Genomic DNA, 23,784 nt, shown 5'->3' with positions numbered 1-23,784 from the left:
GATATGGCATCATTTCTGAGTAGAACAATGGACCTTAAAATAGTGAAATGGGAAATATTATTTTTAGGTACGTTTTTAAATACGATATTTTGAGACGGAAATGATGCCGCAGCATCTCCGGTTCCAGCGCCCCCTACATGGAGGGTGAGACGCGCCGAACCTCGGTTGTCCTCTCAAATGTTCAAAGTAATATCAACAAGGAACGAATATAGTCTGATACAAGACGCTTCCCAGCCCTGTATACTTCATGTTGTCCCATTACTTCATGTTTACTTATTATGATTAGAATATTAGGTTATCCACCTCTTAGTACTGGATTATTTCTGGTCTTCGATAATGATAATTTATTTGCGTTAAATCTGTAAGGTATCATCAGTAATCAATCTTTTGTTATATATTTGTTCCTTGTGTTTATTTCATTATTAGTTATACCTTTGTTTATTTATTCTTATATTACAATTGTATAGTAAACAATATTTGTTAAGTTAATGGAGGAGAATTTCTTACAAGCCCTGTGGGCTTCTTTCTCCTCCGGCACGTTTTTTTAACTATTTTGTATTATTTCATTATTGGTTTATGTTTATATATGTGCGAATAGATAAACCACAACCACATCACATTTATAAATTGGTATTGCTTACATGAACGAGTTTAACCTGTTCCATCGCCCTGTTGTTCTCGCCCTGTGCTGTTCCATCCCTGTGCTGTCCCATCCCTGTGCTGGTCCATCCCCGTGCTGATTTATCCCTGTGCTGTTCCATCCCCGTGCTGATTTATTCATGTGCTATTCCATCCCTGTACTGTCCCATCCCTGTGCTGTTCCATCCCCGTGCTGATTTATTCATGTGCTATTCCATCCCTGTGCTGTCCCATCCCTGTGCTGTTCCATCCCCGTGCTGATTTATCCATGTGCTGTTCCAGCGTGCTACTGGGAAGGTACGGCTGTGTCCTGCGACCCTGGTGACTGTGACCGGGGCAGCTACGTGCGGAGTGACAAGTGTGGAGATGGACTCTGGACGGGCACGAAGATATACTGCTGTAATGGTCAGACATTGTTTTCAGTGCAATCATTTGTGATATTCACAAGAAATCAATTCACAATCGTATATACAGACAGATAGCTAAGCTATGTCAGGTGAAATAATTGAAAGAGATAGACAGATACAGACGGATAAAGAATCATGCGTTGTGAAGACTTAATCCCCATTAAAAGTATCATTGTAAAATACTTACACATTAACAACGATTTCATTTCTGTTTTTGAATTCTGAATTAACTTGAGATCCACAGTCATCTTATTAATACAATATGAATGTAGCTATTCTTCCTGTGGTCCTTTACAGTTGTGTAGAACGGTTAGCCTGTCCGTGCGGCTGACATAGGTGACGGCATTGCGGGGTTTCAGCTCAGTTCGACGACATGTTTGAATTTTTGTGGACAACTCATTCTTACAAACTTACCTTAGACCTTAGATCTTAGACCCTGCCGCAAACTAGTTAGATTAATTAACTACTTAATCAGTGCTGAAGTGTACGACAATCAGTTGCTAACCCCACACAGGGGCGTGTCACATGGCAGGGAGCTTAGCAATTCGCACAGCTTCAGTCAGTTTAAATGTCGTATTTCTCGCTTCATGCCACTTTACAATGGTGTGTAAAGCTCCTGAACGCCTTGTGAGCAACGAACCCGTGTGTGAAATTAATGTATTTGGATGTAAGTATTGTGATAAGTATCTCTTCGTATAACATTTCCAAGGGGATTTCAATACGCATCGTTGTGCACTGCAACTTAGCCGTAGGGCTATTATGATGTTCTTTTAAGTGTGTTATCTTATGTACATGTAGTAATAAACCAATTCATCTCAAATTAAACAAATCTCTGTCCTTAAATTTGAAAAAAATGTTTGACATATATAAGAATAAACTAGATATCAATATAAATTTAGCAGACAAATTCTCATAGCTCTGAAACACATACATACCAGAGCAAACGACAACGTAGAATAATTCTATTGAGATTATATTAATGTGAAAAAACCGTTCTATTCAGTGAAAAATGTTTCCAAACACTGTAACAGAGGCTGTGCATGACGAATCACGTTCTCTAGTTACCAAGGTTAAGATATTCTCCCTGAAAGTTGTGGCTTCATGTGTGAAGGTGCAGACTCTACCCTGAAACTATGTTTTCTTTATTGTTCTTTACGTTCTCATTTTCGTCCGGGGAAAAGCAAGTTGAATTGTCACATCGGAGACATGTGTCAATAAGGTTGGGAGTGACTTGACAATAATGGGACAAAAAAACAAACTACATGAGTACATTTTTAACCTAGTTTATAAGAGAATAAGTCATTTGCAAAGTATGGAGTAGTGAAACTCTAGTTTTTTTATTCTCAATGAATGATACCCAGATTTCAACAGGATTCAAGCGGCTCCAGCGGTCTTACGATTCATGCAGATTAAAGTACATAGACAAGGCACACAAAAATTCGGAAATGTGATGTCGGTCGATCAGATCTCCATGAATACAGTATCCAGTGCATTTATTATATTGTATATCATTGGAAAGCTTGTCTATTGCCCCAAACAATGATATTCCGTTTGTTATAATCGTACATTAACGGGTTGAGAACATGAGCTACTTTTGTGGGTACGTCGCAAAATGAATAATACTAAGCAATTGTAAAGTAACAACGGAGAAACGGTTGATCAAATTTAAGTTTCCGAACTGTTTTTGTATTACTTTTCCGTTTGGAACATTGATATAAAAATCTTATGATACTGTTTATATCTTATTATGTTTATCAACCTTTAAAGGGCATAAGACACCAAATTACAACATTTTATTATTGTCTGAAATAGGAGTAGCATCATTAAAGGAATACAAACGTTTAAAACAAATACACACCCTTCTGATGTTATTTGACATTGGACCATGATCAGAAACCATACTTCCATGGATCCAGCTCTTTATTCTTATCTGATCTTCTCGACAAGTGATTACATTAATCAGTGACTAATGCCCAATCATGACGTCACAAAGATCACGGCAGCTGGTTCGGAACTTTACGCCACGGCTTGCGAAAAACAACATTATTTGCTGAAAAACGGTGCTTAAATATGGTGATAACATTCAATTAAAGGACACAACGATATCTCTTTTGTTTGCATTTAAGAAAAAGTTCTTTCCAAGCCACAGTGCTAAGTTCCATATTGGCTGCCATGTTCATTGTGACGTCATGACTGCGCAAGTCACTGATAAATGTAGTTACCTGGTGGAAAGAATCAAAAGCTGGAGGTATGATGTTTTGATGGTTGGATGTTCAATAACATCCTAAGTGCGAATATTTTGTGAAAATGTCTATGTTACTAAACAATAGTATTAGGTTTTATGTAATTTCAGGAAATTCTTAATGTTGATGTCATTGGTGTCTTTTGCCCTTTAATGTTTGAAACATCAATGTCTACCACGTACTGCATTTATCCATTCCTTTACAACATACGTAACTAGATGGGATAAGTATATAGAATACTACAGTTGAATCTAATTACTTTACGCCATGTTAACAAGACTAGTGTGAAATAGAATACAACAGAATGCAATAGAAACGTTATATAGTAAGGGGGATTGTAAAATGTGCATTTTTCCGATTGATATTCAAAACAATCTTAAAAAACGAAAGCACACCTTTAACGCTGTAAGTTACAGTAGCACAATTGTATGTCACTTGGGATGGCAATCTTGTCAGCGTCATCATAAGCTGATAATTTTGTTTCTTTTAGTTTCCGTTGTACTGACAGACCCTACAGCGGCTAACTGCAGCTGGTGCCGGGGTGGTTATGGTGGACCCGCCCGGACCAGTAGCCTGCAGCCAGAATGACGACTGGTCCTGCGGCTCCTCACAGGTGCCCGTGCTGCTGTTACAGCCAACCAGCGGGTGGTCCCGGTGCGACTGCAGGCAGCTCCCCGGGCTGCTCATGAACGTTCCGCCGGCACCCGCATGGGAGGTGTGCTGGGCGGGAAATATGGTTGCATGATGCAATTACCTCCATAAACAAGTTCAAGGTTTGGAGATCTCATATCTCCATGAAACATCCTGATTATGCATATGACTTCAATATTTATATAATCTAAGCTTGGTCAAGTAAATCTTTACTTAACTTACACAGATCACAATGTTGACAGTTCAATCATTGACCACTCAGAAGAATTACGGCAGTTTTGCATCAATTATGGAAATTTAAAATGTATTTACATAATATATATTTGTCTGTCGTCATACACTGTACTTACATGTATCTGAGTTCTATAATGGCAAACATTGCAAATATAGATTTTCCAAATTTGCATAATTTACACTTCATTATGTACATCTTTGTTTAACCCTATCTAGACTGGGCTTTGGGGGGATATCTGGGACGGGGGGGGGGCTTCCCCCTCATAACTTCTAAATGGTATGGTTTATCACCACTTAATTTGCAGGGAGTGATATAAACATAAACGTTAATTATTTCTGTAATTTTTGTAATGTTATGACGTAATATGACGTAACTATGACATCATCAATGTGACTTTTTTTCGCTAGATATGGAATTCCCGTAATATCTTAAAAGGTATCAAACAAGAAATTGTGTCTTATTGATGTCAAGGTATACTAAGGCATCTGACGTTAATTGTAAATACGTTGTCGTCAAAATGACGTCATAGAATGACGTTATGTGTTGTTAGCGATCACTTGGGATCCGCCATCTTGGATCGGCCATTTTCATTGTAAAAATACTTTTTTTTCCACTTATGATCCCAAAACACACTGAAAAAAGACAAGAAACGTTTATCTACATGTTTCTGGTAAAGAAAATACTAGATAGTGACGATTTGAAGGCAAAAAAGCCCGTTGATACCTAAAATGGTGATATGGTCCGCCATCTTAGAATTTGACCGAATAGGTCATCAAATTAGCATGAATTATAAATATCTAATCATGAAAGTTACATGTTATTACATGTGATGCTATACATGTAGGAAAAATAGTGTGGTTGAGCAAGAAAACCTATGAAATATCATTGTTTAAAACTGAATTAGTGATTTTTGCATAAAATGCCTGTCAGAAACCCGTTGCCATGGCAACACGAAAAAGGATGAACTTAAACCATTGTCAAAAAATTTTTGTCAACTAAATTTTAGGAAAAGTCACCAAGTTTGGTAGTCCTATAGCATACATCGTTTTGCCCCCCCCCCCTCAGTCTAGATAAGCTACCTGCAAAATAAAAATATATGGAAATCTGTGGTTTCCTTTGCTCAGATATTCTCCTTGGAAGGTTGCGACAAAAAGAACCTGCAGTTCCATAGCAAGCTGCTTGGGGGCCCCAACCTACAACACAAGCTACCTACCACCAAAAAAGACCATAGCACGTCCTTATACAAAAGAGAAAGTTCTGCTGCAGTACCGGGTGACCCAAAATCAAACTTTACCCTTGTCTTCCCAACACCTACCCATACAATATCAAATATCATCCATCCAGAGGCTCTTGAGTTATGCTGCCTACAAAAATCCGGAAACACAGACACACAGACAGGCACGCGGATATATACACAGACACACCCTAAACAATATCTTCATTTTTCATGGAGACAGAAGTACTGGCATTGTTTTAAAGGTGTGTGTACATTTAGGTCGATTGTGACTGTTTTTCAATATAAAAATAACAAAATAAATCTCAAGTACATATGGCTTCCGTCCGTCAATATTGACCATGGTAAAATCCTAATTCACATCAAAGGTACGTAATAGAATCAAGCAAAATACCTCCTATAACGTTAAGAAGGGACACAAAAACTGAAGTGGTACGGTCACGCGTCACGGTCGGCACTAGCCAAAACTATCACGCAAGGACCGGCCATGGAGAAGAAGAAAAATAGTAGGTAACGAAAGGATAGGAGGACATCTCGGGTCTGTTCACACAGCTAAGGCAGGTTCACTCTTACATGCCTCAGATCACAGGGTGGACTACAACTGCCCAAAGCACATCTACCTTACAAAAAGAAATCCCTGTCCTGTACTGGTGCAGCTCTATGGAATTCTCTCTAATATGAAAACAGCTGCTTCTGTTGCTTCATTTAAGCGTCTGTATAACTAGGAATATCTTGTCCCTTAGAAACTGTTAATAATTTCAAAAGAATCATTGATATGCAAATTCCATTATCTACATTATCTGCTTATTTTGTCACAGTCATGATGCTTGTTTTAAGTAAGTCATTACTTTGTTGTATGATTTTGAGGTTGGAGAAAACGGCTGGATAGTTAAACTAAAGCGGGTATCTCACTGGACAGCATTTAAGCTGGTGTGTTACGCCGAATGGCGGTTATACCGGCTATATCGATACAGATACAGATACAGACTGCACCAAATTGCGTCAAAATATTGAGGCAACTTTGTGAATTGTCACTAATTTTCCATTGGAGTAACACTGACGTGCATCACATTGGTTATATATGAAAAACAATGTATAATGAATTCAATATTCATAAAAATAGATTTGCAGAGATCTCACCACTTCGCGCCATTTTTAGCCCATTTGCGCCATTTGGCCAATTGTGAATCTTGCAATTTTGAACAAAAGTTGGCGCCTATCTAAGCCACTTTTGATATGTTTTCGTTAGGCGCAGCCCAATGACATACCCGCTTAATGGATGAATGAGATGAGAACAAAAGATGGCGTACCGGAATGAAGCTGTAGCCAGTCCACAGACTGGTCCATCCGAGGTTACAGTCGGGGATGGCACTGGTCTGACTGTGGATGGCGTGCTGCTGTACCGGTACGTGAGTACTGCACACCACGCAGCGACTCAGGGCCGGCAGCACCGCCTCCTCATCGGGGGGAGGCTGTCCCGCCACCACGGGAGGCAGACCGGTTTCTGCGGTAAGGCACGCGGGGAATGTACATCAGGATTTCAAATAAAGATAACCTGAATCTTCTTTGAATAATGCTGATGATACCAAGTTGGCAAAAAGTCACTCAAATGCACTTCACTGCCTTCCAAGCTTTTGGAATTTGCCTTAGAAAAAAGAATGGTACGTTTCCTACACATTGCTAATTTCAAGCCCGAGGGTTAGAACACAAAGTAAAACAATGGTATTGGTTTATATTGTTTTATCAAATATAAAAGGGAAACATAGATATATATCAAATTTCAAGACTCAAATTTCAATAGATGCTAGATATGAATAGGTTTTACAGATTGAACTACAATAGTTTCGTTAGTACACAAAGTTGAATACTACCATAAAAAATGAAGAAAAAATTAGAAAGAAACCGTTTCAACAAACCTATGATCTACCAAATTGAGACAGACATAACTTCTGGATATTTCCTTATTTTCAATCGTACCTGAAGCCAGCCAGAGTGTGGTCTCCTGTGCCGAGTCGTCGTTACACAGGTTGCCGTCCTGACACTGCATGAAGGGGTGCACACTGAACCGAGTCAGGCACGACCCCAGGGAGCCTGGGAAGAGCAAGAGAGGAGTTACAAAATAAGATTAACAAAATAGGGTGGTGGAAGTTTCAGGATATACATCTATCACACCTTTCATGCTATTATAAGCATATACTAGAAAGTCGGAAATCCCAACCAAAATAAAATATAAGCCTTCTATCAAAGTCCACCAATTGCAATTCAATGTTATTTTCTGCAGCCGACGCCCTTTTGAATACCAGTAGTAGTGATTTGCAGGGGGTTAACAATAAAAAATGCAAAAAAGCTATAATCTGGGGTGTGAGGAATAATTCTGGTGCCTTCTAGCTATGGCTATGCAATGGTATCTGTGAGGACACTACTTGGTTATTCGTATCTCAACCGGGAAGAAGAATTTGTCCTTAAGCGCGGTCTCCTATTCAGAAATCCTAGATTACAAGCCAATCCATTGACTGTATTTTGATATTTTACATTTACAGACACCGATCGGGATCTCTAACAGCAGAATAAGTGAAATTTCTTCATTGACACGCATATATACGGACAATAAAGAATAAAATAAGAAAAAAAGACAGATAAAAGGTTGTTAGTATGCAGTAATGACTGACCGAGGTCCTGTCCCCCGGTAATGCCGTGTCCGCCCAGCTGCACCAGACTGAAGCCCTGGAACAGGGGGGTGAGTCCGTGCAGGCATTGTGGGTAGTCGTGTGTCTGACTGTGGATGGTGATGAGGACGACAGTCAGCGATGGCGGTGGCAGCTGACCTGGAGATGTTCAATGAATAACAACATTTTGACATTTTCTGTTCATCCACTCGAAGAAAGAAAGAAAGCAATGAAAATTGTACGATATCAGTCTACATGTTACCATGCTTACAATAACTGGCAAAAATCTGCGACAATTCCATAAGCCGTGACAAAACAAAAGGGGAAATCAGGAAATGTTCAAAATCATTCTGACACAAGATAATGAGAGAGAGAGAGCGATAGAGAGAGAGAGAGCGATAGAGAGAGGGAGTGTCGTAGCCAGAAGTGTCGCCCAGCAGAAGCGTCGGCACATGGCGACACTTCTGGCTATCCAAAATGGGCTCCTTCCGCTGCGGCCATGTGCACTGATTGGTGCAATGATGCAGTCAATCATGGTGATTGACAGGACCACCATCAGTAATCATTCACGCCAAGGTTTCCATATTAGGTTCGCATTCCTGCATATTCATGATCCGTGTTCGTGTTAATGACCGCCAGCTGTGATTGTTTACGCTCGGGTTCCATATTTGGTTCGACCAAGAGGGTTTAATCAAGACCTTTTATTGGCAAGACACGTTGTAACATGCTGCTACTCTGCTGAATCACGGCGAACGATGTTCACTGTTTTTCTCGCAACCGTTGATCCTAAAATTCCACTCATAATGTGGGAGATAGACTGACCCGTGGACTCCTTATATAACAGTTTGGTTTTGCAAACCGTTTTGCTCAATTTAAAGTATCGACGATAAACCTAACCCGGAAGTGACACAGATCGCATCCTGGATAGACACCCAGTTGCTATCCCAATAAGTCGGCAAATATCGACGTTTCTGGATATCCAGAATCCGCTCTTCTGCTGACTATACCAATATGTCGGCAAATGGCGACGTTTCTGGATATCCAGAATCCGCTCTTCTGCTGACTATCCCAATATGTCGGCAAATGGCAACACTTCTGGATATCCAGAATCCGCTCTTCTGCTGACGACCGCCCGCAGTGATTGTTTACGCCCGGGTTTCCATTGTTTGATTCGCGATGAATCACGGCGAATGATTAGAGTAGAGCTAAAATTCCACTCATAATGTGGGAGATAGACTGACCCGTGGACTCCTTATATAACAGTTTGGTTTTGCAAACTGTTTTGCTCAATTTAAAGTATCGACGATAAACCTAACCCGGAAGTGACACAGATCGCATCCTGGATAGACACCCAGTTGCTATCCCAATAAGTCGGCAAATGGCGACGTTTCTGGATATCCAGAATCCGCTCTTCTGCTGACTATCCCAATATGTCGGCAAATGGCAACACTTCTGGATATCCAGAATCCGCTCTTCTGCTGACGACCGCCCGCAGTGATTGTTTACGCCCGGGTTTCCATTGTTTGATTCGCGATGAATCACGGCGAATGATTAGAGTAGAGCTCATCGTGGCTTCCATTTGTTAAATCATGACCCAAAAAACATTCTAGGGATGTTACATTTGTGACGTGTGCATAACGGAGTGTCGCTATCTTTGGTTAAATTTGTTAGAAAGGACCAGCGGCTGAATTGATTCTACACAAACCCGGCGCTGATAAAACAAAGATGGCGACCTTCTGGCTACGATAATCACATGCAAGATAGTCTCCGCCTTTTAAAACACGAAGCTCCTCCCCCAAGAGCACGATCTGGATAGACACCCTTGGTTATCCCAAACGCGCTCCGCTGGAGCACATCCTGGATATCCAAAACCTGCACCCTTGGCTTGGGACGTGTTCTGGCTATCCAGAAACTGCTCCTGAGCGGATTCTGGATAGAGCGACGTTTCTGGATACAACACGGCTTCTGTACACAGTACGTCCTACATATTGTATCAGGACTTTACAAAACATTACAAATTAAAAATAGGATATATAGTCTTATTCATTATATAACTAGATATCAATATATAGGGTAGTGCACTGTTCAGAATACGTTGTGTCCGGCATCTAAACTGTGTCAGATTCGTATTTGTTTCAGAGTGTTCTATTGTGGAATCCCCCATTTGTGATGGCAGTCAATGACGATATTTGTCACTGCATGTGAGAGATCGAGCAAATTTCTGGCACAGTTCGTCACGTCTTGCATCAAGTCTAGAAAGGCCAGTGATATCCAAAGCCGTGTGGTAACAGTCGTATTCGGAGCCAAGAATTACTCTTAGTGATCGTTCCTGCACTCGTTCTATCTTCGTTGACAGATCTCTGGTCAGTCCCGGGTACCATATCACACAAGCATACTCAAGAACAGGCCGCACGAAACCAATGTAGATGAGTATAAGATCACTAGTGTCCGGTTCGTGTTTCTTCAGGATTCTTAAAACATAAAGTCTCTTTCTCCCTTTCCCGAAGATCATGGTAACCTGATCAGTCCATTTAAGGTTGTGCTGGATGCGTGATGTCTTGCGAAGCAAAGAAACATGACTTTGCACTTCGATGGATTCAGGGACATGTAGTTGGTGTCAGTCCAACGAGTCAGGCCATCGATGTCTTCCCGGATCCTCGGTGTTGCGGACACATGTCGTGATTCAGAGACAGATATTTCATCTACATACTTTAAACTGCCAGAGGATGTTTCGTTGCTAGGAGGGCATCATTGAACAGGGCCAAGAAAATTAGTGGACCTAACTTTGTGCCTTGAGGCACACCGCACGTCAGAGTTACCCAGTCCGAAACTGCGCCCTGATACTTCACACGCCGCCCTGAGAGGAAACTGTACCCAAAGGGACAAGGGACGGGCGGACACCGAGGTCAATCAACTTGCAAATGGCGGTCTGATGATGGACATAGTCAAATGCGCGGGAAAAGTCTGTGAGAACAAGTGATGTCACGTAGCCTGGTTTGTCCGCTGCTTCGAGAATGTTGTGTACAAGACGTGAAAGGTAATGTGATGAAGAGCAGCCATGGAGAGATCCGAACTGTCGAGGGTCCAGGCTGGGGAGCAAGACTAATGGATCTATGTTTGTCATTACCTGTTTTATGTTTTTACAACCTTTTATTTTATATCTTGCCCGTATCATTTTTTTTCGCAAGTTCGCACCAGTTTCGGTAAGCATTAGGATGTTAGCCCGCCAATTGGAAGAAACAAAGGGGACCATTGTAATCGGAAAGATAGTATTACCTTTTGTATTCCCGTCGGTTGATCCTGGTCCTCCAATCAGAGATATGGGGTAGAATATGATGACTGGTCCCGCACCTGTAGGGTTAATATTACCAACATTCAGTGGGTTTGAATCCTTACAGCCCAACTACATATATTCTGCTTGGAAAAACCATTGTTTTGCTTTTTCGCACACCCTGTAATGCTTTGGTCCGAATCGTGCCAGTGCCCGTCGGTGGTGTAGTCCCGGCCTGGCCGGGCCCTGAAGCCACACATTTGTCGCGGCGGACTGCCGGGTACGGGGAGGGGGGGGGGGGGATGGTTACCTTCCGGTGTGCTCGCACGATTATCTCACGGAGTCTATATTCTACTGGTCCGGCAGCCGCAGGGTGTCCCGCGGGGCCACGTAGGGGCCACGCCCGAAAGTGTAAAAAAAGGAACACTACCCAGCGGGGCACCTTTTTCGAATTGAGACATTAGCAGAAATCAGCTATGTACATCGGGTACAACCTGCGTCAGACCGAATTGTAATGTTTTATCGACTACTCACCCTGGGAGTGACCCCAACTCTTCTCGATAAGTGTGGCGGGATCTTTTACTTGCTTTAAGTGTGGGTCTCTTTAAACGGGACCTATGGCTTTACGTATCATCCGAGAGGCTGTCCCTAATTAACCGAAGTTACGAACTCTTTTGTCACCTGAGTAGACTGAGGAAATAGATGCGAAGTGCCTTTAACAAGGCCGCAACATAAGGTCCTGCTAGGGATTCAAACCCATAACCTTAAGATTAGTCAACAACTCTAACCACAAGACCGCCTTGCCACTTTGCCATCATGTCAACAATGAGCGGTATAAACGATTCTTCCTTATTACCTTACGCACGTCGGTGTCACCCTGTACCTACGTACTGCCATATACATTTATTCTTGGTAAATCACAGGAAAGAACACAAAAAACAGTCTCGAGAAACAGTCATATCTTTTTTACCTGTGTCTCCCTTCACCCCTTTAAGGCCCTCTGGTCCAACGTCACCCTTCGCTCCTGAGAAAATAGTTAAGTTGCGATTAAGTCACTTTCAGCGAGAAGAAAACATCACCAGTTTTAGAGGAAGGCGTGTAAATGCAATGCCCTGCAATCCGTTTTGAAAAGAATACGTTGACGTGTCAGTTGGAGTTAGCACCCAGGTATAGGACGTGGTCTTACATGCGTTATTAGATCATTCTTCAAAACTTTCGGTTTTTGTTCATCCCTGTATGTACAAAAATAACAGGACAAATAAAATTAACATCAAGAAATATTGTAGTACTTTTTACCACCGTCACCGAAGATAAGATACAACAACCTATCAGGATAAGAGTAGATTAGCATATTGGCCAATCAGCATTGACGAATGAGTTACCATGTAATTATATCTACCTGGCGGTCCAACAGGACCCTGGATCCCGATTGGTCCGGTGTCACCTTTCGATCCGGGAGGGCTGATTGGACCGACGACACCTTGAGGTCCTGGGGGCAAAACAAGGACATATGATATAACAGCAAATCAATTATGGTTTCATACGTCTATGAAGGTTAGACATCCAGGTAGCGAGCGAGGATACCTGAGCTTACCCAGGATCATCATACATACATGTATATTACATACACACTTCCATCCGTACACACTTGTCTGCTATGAAAGCATTTATGTACAAGATACAATTTTCTCAAGCAGCTGGATAGATTTTGAAAACGGTCAGACGTTTCAGGTGGCATACACTACTCTTCATCCGTGACTAAGCACGATCTGTGGTGCAACTGATCTGTCGAAAGGAAGTAGATGCTATACGTAAAACGTCTGACATTTTTTTGTCAAATTCTTCCTAGTTGCTTGAGAAACTTGTATCTTGTCCAAGAATGCTTTCAAAGTACTAATCAAAGACGCACAGAGGCCAAACGGACTTCGGGATTACGACCCCCACCTACTTCACTATCTATCAGCTAGAGTAACATCTTACAGCAGTTAAGAAGAACACACGAACCATGGAACACACCAACTTACCCCTTTCTCCCATGTCACCCTTTGCTCCCATGATGCCATCGTCGCCCTTCGGACCTGACAGCGACATTTAACAAAGAAAAATATCTGTACTTTCCATATAGCTTTATGACTTAGTCAAGAGTCCTCTTTCATTTTCCGATCTTAGCAGGTCTAAAAAAATAATGAAAAACTCATTGAATTAATCCAAAGATAGTACCAACCGTGACCATGCATTGATTTTTACGTTACAAATCCGTTGCTCAGTAGCTGACATTTTACTTAAGCTCATTTGCTACCGAATCAACAAGAAACAAGAAGTTTCCATGTCAATTACCCAGCAAGCATTTCGTATATCTTCATTTTTCCGATACACAAGTTACAATGAATATTCATTATGATTTAGAACACCTTTGTTAAAACTACCGTAACTTTCTTTGTCAGCTTTGTTCCGTTTATATTTGAGTTTTTGTATGACTTGAAAGAGGGGGCCGGGGGGGGGGGGGGCTAATATAAACTCACCTATCGGTCCAGTCTCCCCCTTGACGCCACGGTATCCCATGCCTCCTTTCAGCCCCATGTTACCCTGGGGTCCTTGTATGCCCCGTTCACCGGGAGGCCCCTGGATACCTGGGGATCAATGTAAATACATGACGTTAATCTAGAGCTTACAATACAATTAGATATAGCTAAGAGCCATGCGGAGTGTTACGTCTCCAGTCGTTGGTTAACCTGCCGGTGAATGATATGAATGGATGGATGTATGTATGAACGGATCATCACCATCATCGGTCGGCTGCGCAGCAGCCGATCACACGTCCTCTCTGAACGGATAAATGAATAAATAAATGAAGGAAGGAATATATCAATGAGTGCATGAATGAATGGATTAATTGCTCGATAATCGTACATGATGAAATGTATGGCTACTGAACAAAATACTTCAAGGCTACATTTACAACAACAATAAGTGTGGCATTATTGCCATAGCGAAGGTGTCTGGGTTGATCTTACCTTATTGTTATGTAAGGAAAGTACCTACGTAGCAAGTTCTGCCATAATATTTTTTCAAAACGCACTTTTTTTCATCTGTCATCGACCTGCGTGCCGGGATGCCAGACCTACTAACAAGGTACAGAGTGACAGGTGGGCGTTCCCCAGGGTTTGCGCGGACGGATTGCAGAAATTCCTCTGGAATTCTGGGAATTCTTGCAAATTGGGCGTAAAGTATACTATCAAGCTCGCTACTCAAGCTTCGCTAAAATAATATCGATAATAATATATGAGGTGAGTTATAGTCATAGATTTGGCCTCACATTTGGAATGAAGTAGAATGAAATCTACCTATTTAGGCGGATAGAGGAGTTACAAGGGCCAATGCTCTCGGTATCTATAGAAAAGAGAGACTTCCCTGAGAGAGACGCAGATGGAGACGGAGTGAAAGACAGAGAGACAAAGAAACTGAGAGAAACTGAATGGGAAATGACCAAACGAGATATTTTACCTTGTTCTCCTTTGTCTCCATTGCTTCCCATTTGGCCAGTGGGTCCTATTGGGCCAACGGGCCCTCGGTATCCTGTCAGAATTAGGAATAACATCAGGATTTTGCATAAATCTCTGTCTTCGTCTGACCACCCTGCATCAAACAGGCCTTTATAACTACTCTCAAAATAAAATAACCATCAAACAAGGTTAAACCAGTCCCTAGGTTTCTCCTAAACTCTCTTAAAGCATCCATTAGGATTTTCTAATTTTCTAAATGTCTAATTAGACCTTGTGCCAGATGTTAAGTAACCGGAGGTAAACACAGCCTACCCTTTACTCCCTTCGCTCCCTGCATACCCTTGTGTCCCGGAGGTCCTTGGCGTCCCGGGCTACCAGGAAAACCACGTGATCCTTGACTCCCCTGTTCGTAACGAAGAGAAAATGAAAAAAAGTAGTTATATGAACTATACTTTTTGCCTTTGGTTATAATGAAATGTTTTTCTGCCTTTGTCATTGACCGTTTTCAATTTGGTGGTAATCTATGTAGCATATTACCTTAGGGCCGGGTGAACCGCGATATCCAGGAGGACCACGTGGCCCTGGCGGTCCTCTGGAGCCGGGCGACCCCGGGGTGCCAGGGTGGCCAGCTGCGTGGGAAAAATGGCCATGAGTGTCTGTGGCGTGATTCAGCATTGCATACACAAATAGAACAGAGTACAGTTTGCTGATTTTTTTTGGCGACGCTTCAGGAGCGCGCCAAACAGTTATGTTATGTATTTAGTTCCTAAGAATTCCGTATATCCCAATTAGCCGGGTTGCTATTTCTGGAATGTTACTTGAACTTGTACTAGAAACCAGTCAGATAAGACTTCCACCTACATTACTTTTTTTATTACATCACAAGCTATCAGGCACCCAAAAATGAAGACCATAGTACGTCCAGGTCAAAAGATACAAAAACGGAAGTTCTGCTGCATTACCAAGGTCACATACCAGGGGACCCAAATCGACATTGAACTCTGGCTTCACAACACCTGCCCACATACCAAATATCATCGTAATCCATCAAGAGGTTCTTGAGTTATGCTGACTACAGTAATGCGGAAACACAAACTGCAAACAGACAGACAGACAAACAAACAAACAAACAGACAAACATACACACAGACACACCCAAAACTATATCTCCATTTTTCATAGGTTAATTATAAACATCACTTACGTAGAGCCACTCAATCGACGCCATGGCAATACGTTTTATTGCCTTTCTTGTTGCGATGTTTATATGATTTCCTAGCTGTGGTATCATTACAGCATATTCTACTATGTGTTGAAAAACGTGCTTCGACCTCCTTATATAAAAGGATAACATAAAGTAAGGTACCATTATAATGGTGTTAACAAACACATCTATGAATTCATTTTAAAGCAGAATACAAAGTCTAATACATACATGACCTTCGTCGCCGTCTTCGCCAGAAGCAGTCTTCACATAAAGGGACAGCAAGATGATTACTAACTGTACCATCTTTCAACAGTCATGTTTATGGGGCGTAATGAATATATGACTTGCTATTTACAGGTCACTAGATTTAAAATAATTTTCTTATCTCCATCTTGTACGCGGCCTCTTGCAAGGGATTGACGGATGACAAAAGGTTATTTCTGTCAATTCCTTTCAAAAGATCAACCCTTGGTGAAAGACAAGGAAGAAAAAGCCCTCCCAAAATCAAACATATATCAAGTAAATGCGTCCAATAAACATATCATCTAATTTAGTACATATATAGTATTCAGTAAAAAACACCGATATTCCAGTCTTGCCCGCATATTTTATTCTACAAACACAACCCAAAAGCTATCTTAGAATCAAAGTAACCGGATACTTATATGTGCAAATTGATGCACACTCGTCATAGTCTGGCCAACCAGCGTGCTTCTAAGGACAGATCTTTAAACCTTGTAACCGGATTTTTCTATGACGCAGGCATTGTCCGCAATCATGGAAGTTGCCAGGTACATTTGAATTTCTATAATTCGGAGTCATTTATCATGGCATAATATCAACATGGTGTGGGAGGACTTTAACTTTAACATCAACATGGAAACTTATGGGTCTCTTTCAGATTCATGATCAACCAAACCAACAAATAAAGCGGATGTCGTTCCCATTCAACAATAGATAACCAATACAAAACTCACCAACGTGGACAAGAAGGGCGACAAGGACGAGACAGCAAAACACAACTCTGACGTTCATGATTCTTTCCTTTTAGTCACCCTGCTTCCTAAATGCAACAAAACGGACAGAATATGTAGCTTTTTGATTTGAAGATACGAAAACACTAGTTTGTAACTCGTAATTCTGTTTGTATTCCCTGTTTTTACCACTTTTTTTGTTGACCAGACTCTGGAAAAGCTTCGTACAAACGGGGGTGGCGATGGTTGCTATTCTCACTTTATGTCGTTAAATAGTGTTTTCAATTTTGGATAGGGATGGAGAGATCTAGAGAAAACCATTACTATTATGCAATGACAGCACGTACCCAGACCGCAACGAGCTAACGCGATGCGAGATTCCTTGCATCTAGACAATTTTTAATCCCTTATCAGCAAAGTACCTCAGTTGCAATGTGTTCAGACATAACCAAGAGATTGTTAAAAAATCATTTAATGTTTGGTCAACGTTATATCACTATTTCGTGTATTAAATTTCGCATGTAGGCCGACACCCCCATCCAGAGGGGCTGCAATTCAGCTAAGAAAAGTAGGACGGAAAATGTAATCATATCTGCGGAAAGCGGCTTCTGGCTGCTTTCCGATGTATTTATAGGTATCGTCTGTTGTCCCTTTTTTTGGCAGAAACCATAGAAAAATGTCAATTTTGGGCCCAAAAATTGTCATTTTTTTACGCTTTTTTGATCAAATCTGCTTGAAAAAAAAGAGTTCTCCTGGGGTCACGGCATACATGCTGAGAAAGCTTAGTAAATGATGTGTCTGAAAAATGAAAAAAAAAAGTCATGTGATAACTTTTTCGCGATCTCCGATGACGCAAATTCGGTGAAAATGCAGCAAGGAAACCGTCTGTTTAAGTCATTGTATAAAGAAGAAGAGTATTTATCCATTAGCAACATCAAACACAGAGTGGCTACTACTAAACTCCGGGTTAGTTGTCATAGATTACATATTGAAACAGGAAGGCACAACCGCACGCCTCTACAACATAGACTTTGTCAACATTGTAATTTAAATCGAGTAGAAGATGAGCAACATTTCGTCCTAGATTGTAAATTATACGATAACAAAAGATGTGTACTTTTTAACTTTATCAAAGAAAAAATCCAATATTTCGAACATCTTAATGCAACAGACAAATTCGTATTTTTATTACGCCTAGATAATCCTTGTATAAGAAATATTGTCTGTTCATACATTTATTGTCTCTGATGGTTCAATGTTAGATAACATCAGAAGGGTTTGTATTTGTTTTATACGTTTATATTCGTTGAATGATACTATTTCTATTATGGATGATAAGAAAATGTTTTGGTATCGTATGCACTTGAAATAGTATTGTTGTCTACCGCATAAAGACGCGAGGAAACTTTGCAGGCTTTAACTTTAATTTTGTAAAATCTCCAAGCAGATGGTGAGGACAAAAATGTGTAACAAAAAAAACAGCCTATCATGAAACGTTATAATTTTCTACCCAAACATCAACTAGAGGATTCACCTCGCAGACTTGAAGTTTACAGTATGTCTGTAGCAAGTAGCTGGGAATTTCTTTCTTTTGTTTGAGGCATGATTATAGCCTGGAATTTCTCTTATTCTAGCCCCGATTCTCTCTGATGATCGCTTCCAAGTGACCAAAGAAGCAAATGAATCTAGAATAGCATGGGTTCCTGCCTAGTGTAGTTCGGCCATACTGATTTTATCACACGGATGACATCCTCTGGGCACCCCAAAACTGATGCGAGCGAGCAGAAAAAAATCTGAGCAAATAAAGCTACCTTTATTTTGAAATCTCATTGGCCAGGCAGGTTGAATAAGTGGGTGAACATCAAACTCACTTCCTTTGTACGATTAACAGCATGGTAGAAGCTTTTTTGTGGAAACGGACAAGACTTGGTTCGCGCTGGGATTTTGTCCATTTAAGCAAATCACGCACCATGTACTTGCTAAGTTTGTACATCTTTCAGCAAGCTTTCCTGAAAGCTCATCGCTGTGACATTTCGTAAAGGCGTCTCTAGAGAATCAGTAGCGTAACGTTTATTGCAAATACGTGCATAGTGCTAGTTACAAATACATGTAACATAGCTATAAGAATGAAAGATACAAAGATATACTATACAGTATACATATACTATTTCATATGTTAAACTAAGTTCTAAAATGCAAATTGAGCTAGTTTTGATGGATTTGCATTCCTCTTCTGAGGCAATGGAAGACGAATTCATCCACTTCTTCTGTATGTATGTATGTTTCACATTTCACACTTCTTCTGTAACATGTGTGCTCCTTGATTTTGAGACCGACGCATTTTTGCGACGAATCTGGCCGTATGGCGTCCAAACGGACCCCATTTTGTTTTGCCCCCTAGATATAAATATCTGGGGGATCTTTTGGTAGTTATTGTACATATACTGTTTTAATAATCTAAGGAGAATATTTTGGCAAATTTTAGTGTCGATAATTAATGCTCATTATCATATTTTATCCAGAAAATGAGGAGAACCCGTATTTTGCTTTCAAAATCTACAATACTACCCTTATTTTAACAGTTTCAGTGCTCTATCATTTCACCTAACAATAATGTCGCTTTCCAAAGCATTCTGATATCATAAGGATGATACCGAATATGGAATATTAGAATTCATGTGAAAAATATAGATTCTATTATCTAATTATGCATCATAGTCTGCCACCTAGACACATACTCACACCCTTGTCAATTTTCACCACAAATATCTTTTTTGTTGGCTATTCTGTGATTTCTGTTACCATATTGTTCAATTAATCTATTCAGGATATTTCAACATGTTTTGACTGTCAAAAATTAATGCTCATTTGTCTCATTATCATAATTCATTCAAAACGAGTAAAAATCACATTTTACACTAAAATGCTACTTTTATTCTGAAAAAGTCGGTATCTTACTTTTCTAAGCAAAAATAAATTGTTGCTATTGTAGCAATTATGACAAATTTCTGTTATTTGACAGGAATTCATTTCTTATTAGGCTGCACCAAGTAATTTCTATGGATGACGTCCTTTGGAGACCCTTAATCTAATGCGAGAGCGCGAAAAAAACAAGAACGGCCGAAAAAAACAAGATGCCTAGATTTGAAATATAATAGTCGACGAGACATTTTAGGACATAAATTTAATGAGAGAACACAGTGTAACAACTTACGATTATTTCATTCATCATGAAAACAGCAATAATTTGAATAAATCAGTTGAAGTTGAACAGTAGTTGTTGTCCTGTCCTGTTTCTTTCCATATCCCATTGATTTGCGGCACTGTCGTAACTCTTTGGTCATAGTTACAGGAAGCGGGATTTCTTGATTTTTTTTCTGGGAACAGACCAAAATCAATGCGCGCGCGAACGTCATCCATAAAAATTACTTGGTGTAGCCTTATGTAATTAACAATGCAAAACAATCTGGGCTAATCCCATTAAAAACCTCTCAGAAGCTGTAACACATGTACACAAACAAACTCATAGAATTTTTCTCCGACGAAAAATGTTGTTATGGCACAATTAGGAGACGCATGGGGTCCAAACGAACCCAATACGGTTGGATGAGGATTAGGGATAAACATCTTCAATATTTGGGGATAAACATTTGACGTGGAGTTGAATCTGCATGAAGTAACTTGTTTGGTACAACTTTGTCCGTCGTTGCAACTAGGCAGATACACAATACACGTCGATCTTCATTTCAGCATAGCTTTATAATCTTGGCTGCTAAAAAAAATTAATGCTCAAGTCCTTTCAAAAATGGGTGATGTTGCATTCGTTCGTACTTGATGATTAGACTCTTGTTATATCTTATAAAGGGACTGAGGCCGTCGCAAAGATCAGTCTTATGTTAAGTACTATAATTATTTTAGTATAAATTTTACACTTTGGGGCGAGTTTCAACTTAACTTTAAGGTAGTGTGATGCAACTAATGACTAAGGGCGTTTGTGGTGTTCTAAGTATACGAGATATACTTAATTATAGACCGTGACTTTTTGCAAGGAATTACCTTTTTTTTTAAACAGCAATGTATGTGAGTTTAACGACATGTGGTAACGAGTTCGTCCTCAAACTTACTACTGGTCTCAATTGTTCTCTGTCAACCAAGATGCGGATCATGTTTCTAATAACAGTCTCCCTGTGACGTCATACACGGGACCATGGAAACGTAAATAAGAAAACACACTTTAACAATGCGGTCACACCATGCGACCCCAGTCACAGTCAGTGTGTCATTGAAAGGGGAACCGCGTTGCGCCCCTCTCCGTTTCTATAGCCCTTGGGTCACACAACTTTGTGCAACCACTGCATCAGGATGCTTAGTCCACTGGTAGTGATGTGTGTTCGACTACCATTCTCTTTCCCAAATACTGAGTGCTAAGCAGAGAAACCATTAATATGTGCCATTTTGAAATTTTAGTGATTAACATCCCCGGACGAGTCACACCAAAATTAAAAAAAATGCACATATTGAAATTTTGGTTTGACTCGTCCGCTTGTTTCTGCAGAGCTGACAAAGCCACGCTTGGACTATCCCATTGCTGAACACAGGGGTTGATTAACAACTACATGAAATTGTCGCCTATGCCCTCAAATACATGTACCACGAATGGACCTGTTGATTCGAAGGTTGGTTCCCCCTCCCCCTTCTGGCGACCTTTCATGGTATCGTCCAAGTTTACGCTTCATGCCTTGGAGATTATGGAAATTTGATACCGCGAGTTGTTTTCCACAATGGGGAACTCTGTGTTTGGAAGTACTGTCTGTAACATCTGAAACCTTTTCCACCCACCCAAGGTTTTTTTCTTTACTATTTCAAAATTGGTCTTTATAACAGTAGTTATTTTCAATAAATGATTTTTCAATTAATAGATTTTAAGAAATACTTAATAATTTTATTTTGAAATGAAATTAGGGCGCATTGCACCGTTGACAATAGGTTATGTTTTCCGTAGCTTATTCCAAACGGTAATTACAGTAATAACAGGGTTTTGAATGGTCTCATGATCTAAGGTCTGCGTGCAAGCCTTCACACAGTAGGAGGTTTAGGGTTACATTTACGGTTAACAAACATGCATGCTCCTTTTGTTCTTACGCAAGGTGTTGTTTATAGAACCGAAGCCAAGTTTCTACCAGAAGGAAGTATAAACACACTGATATTCTGGCCTGCGCATGCATAAACCTGTTTTTTTTAAATGTTGTGGAACATTTAAAAAGTTAGTAACATGTCAAAGAAAGGAACCAAAATGTACACATGAAATGGCTTAAAAAGTGAGCGCCACCGAACACCAGTTTTGGTGATACAAACATGAAATCTGTCTGATGTTACGTTTGGAAACATGCCAACCGTCGTGTTAAGTGGGGACTTTCTGCAAAGAGGAAATCAAATACTTAAAAAATACAGCCCTCGCTAAAATGGACAAAACTTCCGATTTTTAAGTAACACATTTCAACTAGAATGATACCCCGTATTCCTTATCAACTTAAAAAGCTATTAACATCATTTGCGAACAATTAATTTTAGTTTAACTTTTTCAATGTTTTCAACATTAACACATGAGGTCATTTTCTCGAAGACATATTGGTGTTATTTCCTGGAGATAATGTTTGAACTTATTTTCTTTTTGAATCAGTGACTATTCCTTTTACATTTAACTTAAGTTACTTGCAGTCTTTCTTGTTAATGGATGTATTTCTCCCCAAAATGCGCATTGAAGGTTTTTTAATAGTAGTAAAGTTGAGCGTAGGTCCACCTGTCCAATATTAAAAAGTTGTTGTTAGAAGCTTGCATGATTTCAAGGTAAATGGTTAACTGCTTACTGATGAAAGAACGGGTGCGAATGGTAAAAAAAATTGTCTAACGAAGTAAATGTAAACATTTCTCACCTGCGATATTTCTCTTCTGGGGTCTGGCCGCAACTAGTTCTAGTCCAAGTGCGCGTCCTCAACTAATACATTCAGGAGATAGCATCGGACGATTCTACTTCTAGATATGGGGGCGTCGTTATCAGTGGTGTCTATAAACTGTAAAATCTGCTTAGTTTCTAATTTGCGTAGTATCCTTCTTCTGTGATCTTGATGAACACGGTATCCCAATGAAAGATCCAAATGTTGAAACAACTATTTTTGTAATTACATATCATATTACTATCCGGACACCCCTCCCCCTCTTGGAAGTGGATTCGGCTGCACCTGCGAACTTTTTACATATGCACATTTCCTGAAACTCGAACCTAATCGTCATGCATTTGGAATTTCGCGAACGAAAATACTGACAAGGGACTTTTGCTTTCTAAACGTGAGGATATGGCCCCCTCCCCTCCACTACAAGGTCTCTATATTTGATTACCGAGAGTAACGAAATTACGATTCATATTGACACCTTCTACGACGCCTTGCTTAATTCCACAGTAGACTCCTTCAGTCGGTATAACCTATGAATGTGCGTACTCCATTTTATAATGCGTGGCAAGGTGGCCTGGTGGTCAGAGTTGCTGACTCAGAGCCTGGAGGTACTGAGTGAGTTCGAATCCCTGCCAAGCCCCGATGTTGTGTCCTTGCACTGCACGAAATGGCCTCGTTTCCCGGCGTATACGTACCGGGATTTTTCTGTATTTTTGTCGGATACTGACGGATACTGACGGATACATGCGGATTCGTGTAAGGTATCCGACTATTTCCGCACCGGTATATGGAATATTTCCTGA

General features: G+C 40.4%; 1 protein-coding gene across 1 annotated transcript; it reads right to left on the bottom strand.

The window, feature by feature from the left end:
• Window positions 1-2,313: 2,313 nt before the first annotated feature.
• LOC136432142 (collagen alpha-3(IV) chain-like) lies at window positions 2,314-23,054 on the bottom strand. Its single transcript, XM_066423146.1, has 15 exons — window positions 22,964-23,054; window positions 17,034-17,119; window positions 16,285-16,317; window positions 15,387-15,478; window positions 15,162-15,252; window positions 14,851-14,922; window positions 13,869-13,976; window positions 13,371-13,424; window positions 12,746-12,835; window positions 12,317-12,370; window positions 11,352-11,426; window positions 8,079-8,234; window positions 7,387-7,500; window positions 6,720-6,913; window positions 2,314-4,009 (listed from the first exon to the last, which is right to left on the bottom strand). The coding sequence occupies exons 2-15, from the start codon at window positions 17,089-17,091 to the stop codon at window positions 3,776-3,778; spliced, it is 1,425 nt and encodes a 474-aa protein (XP_066279243.1). The 5' UTR covers window positions 17,092-17,119; window positions 22,964-23,054; the 3' UTR covers window positions 2,314-3,775.
• Window positions 23,055-23,784: the final 730 nt, after the last annotated feature.

The sequence above is a fragment of the Branchiostoma lanceolatum genome, chromosome 4 (genome assembly GCF_035083965.1).
Source record: "Branchiostoma lanceolatum isolate klBraLanc5 chromosome 4, klBraLanc5.hap2, whole genome shotgun sequence".
Classification (NCBI taxonomy): domain Eukaryota; kingdom Metazoa; phylum Chordata; class Leptocardii; order Amphioxiformes; family Branchiostomatidae; genus Branchiostoma; species Branchiostoma lanceolatum.
This window is presented reverse-complemented; position numbering and strand designations above follow the sequence as displayed.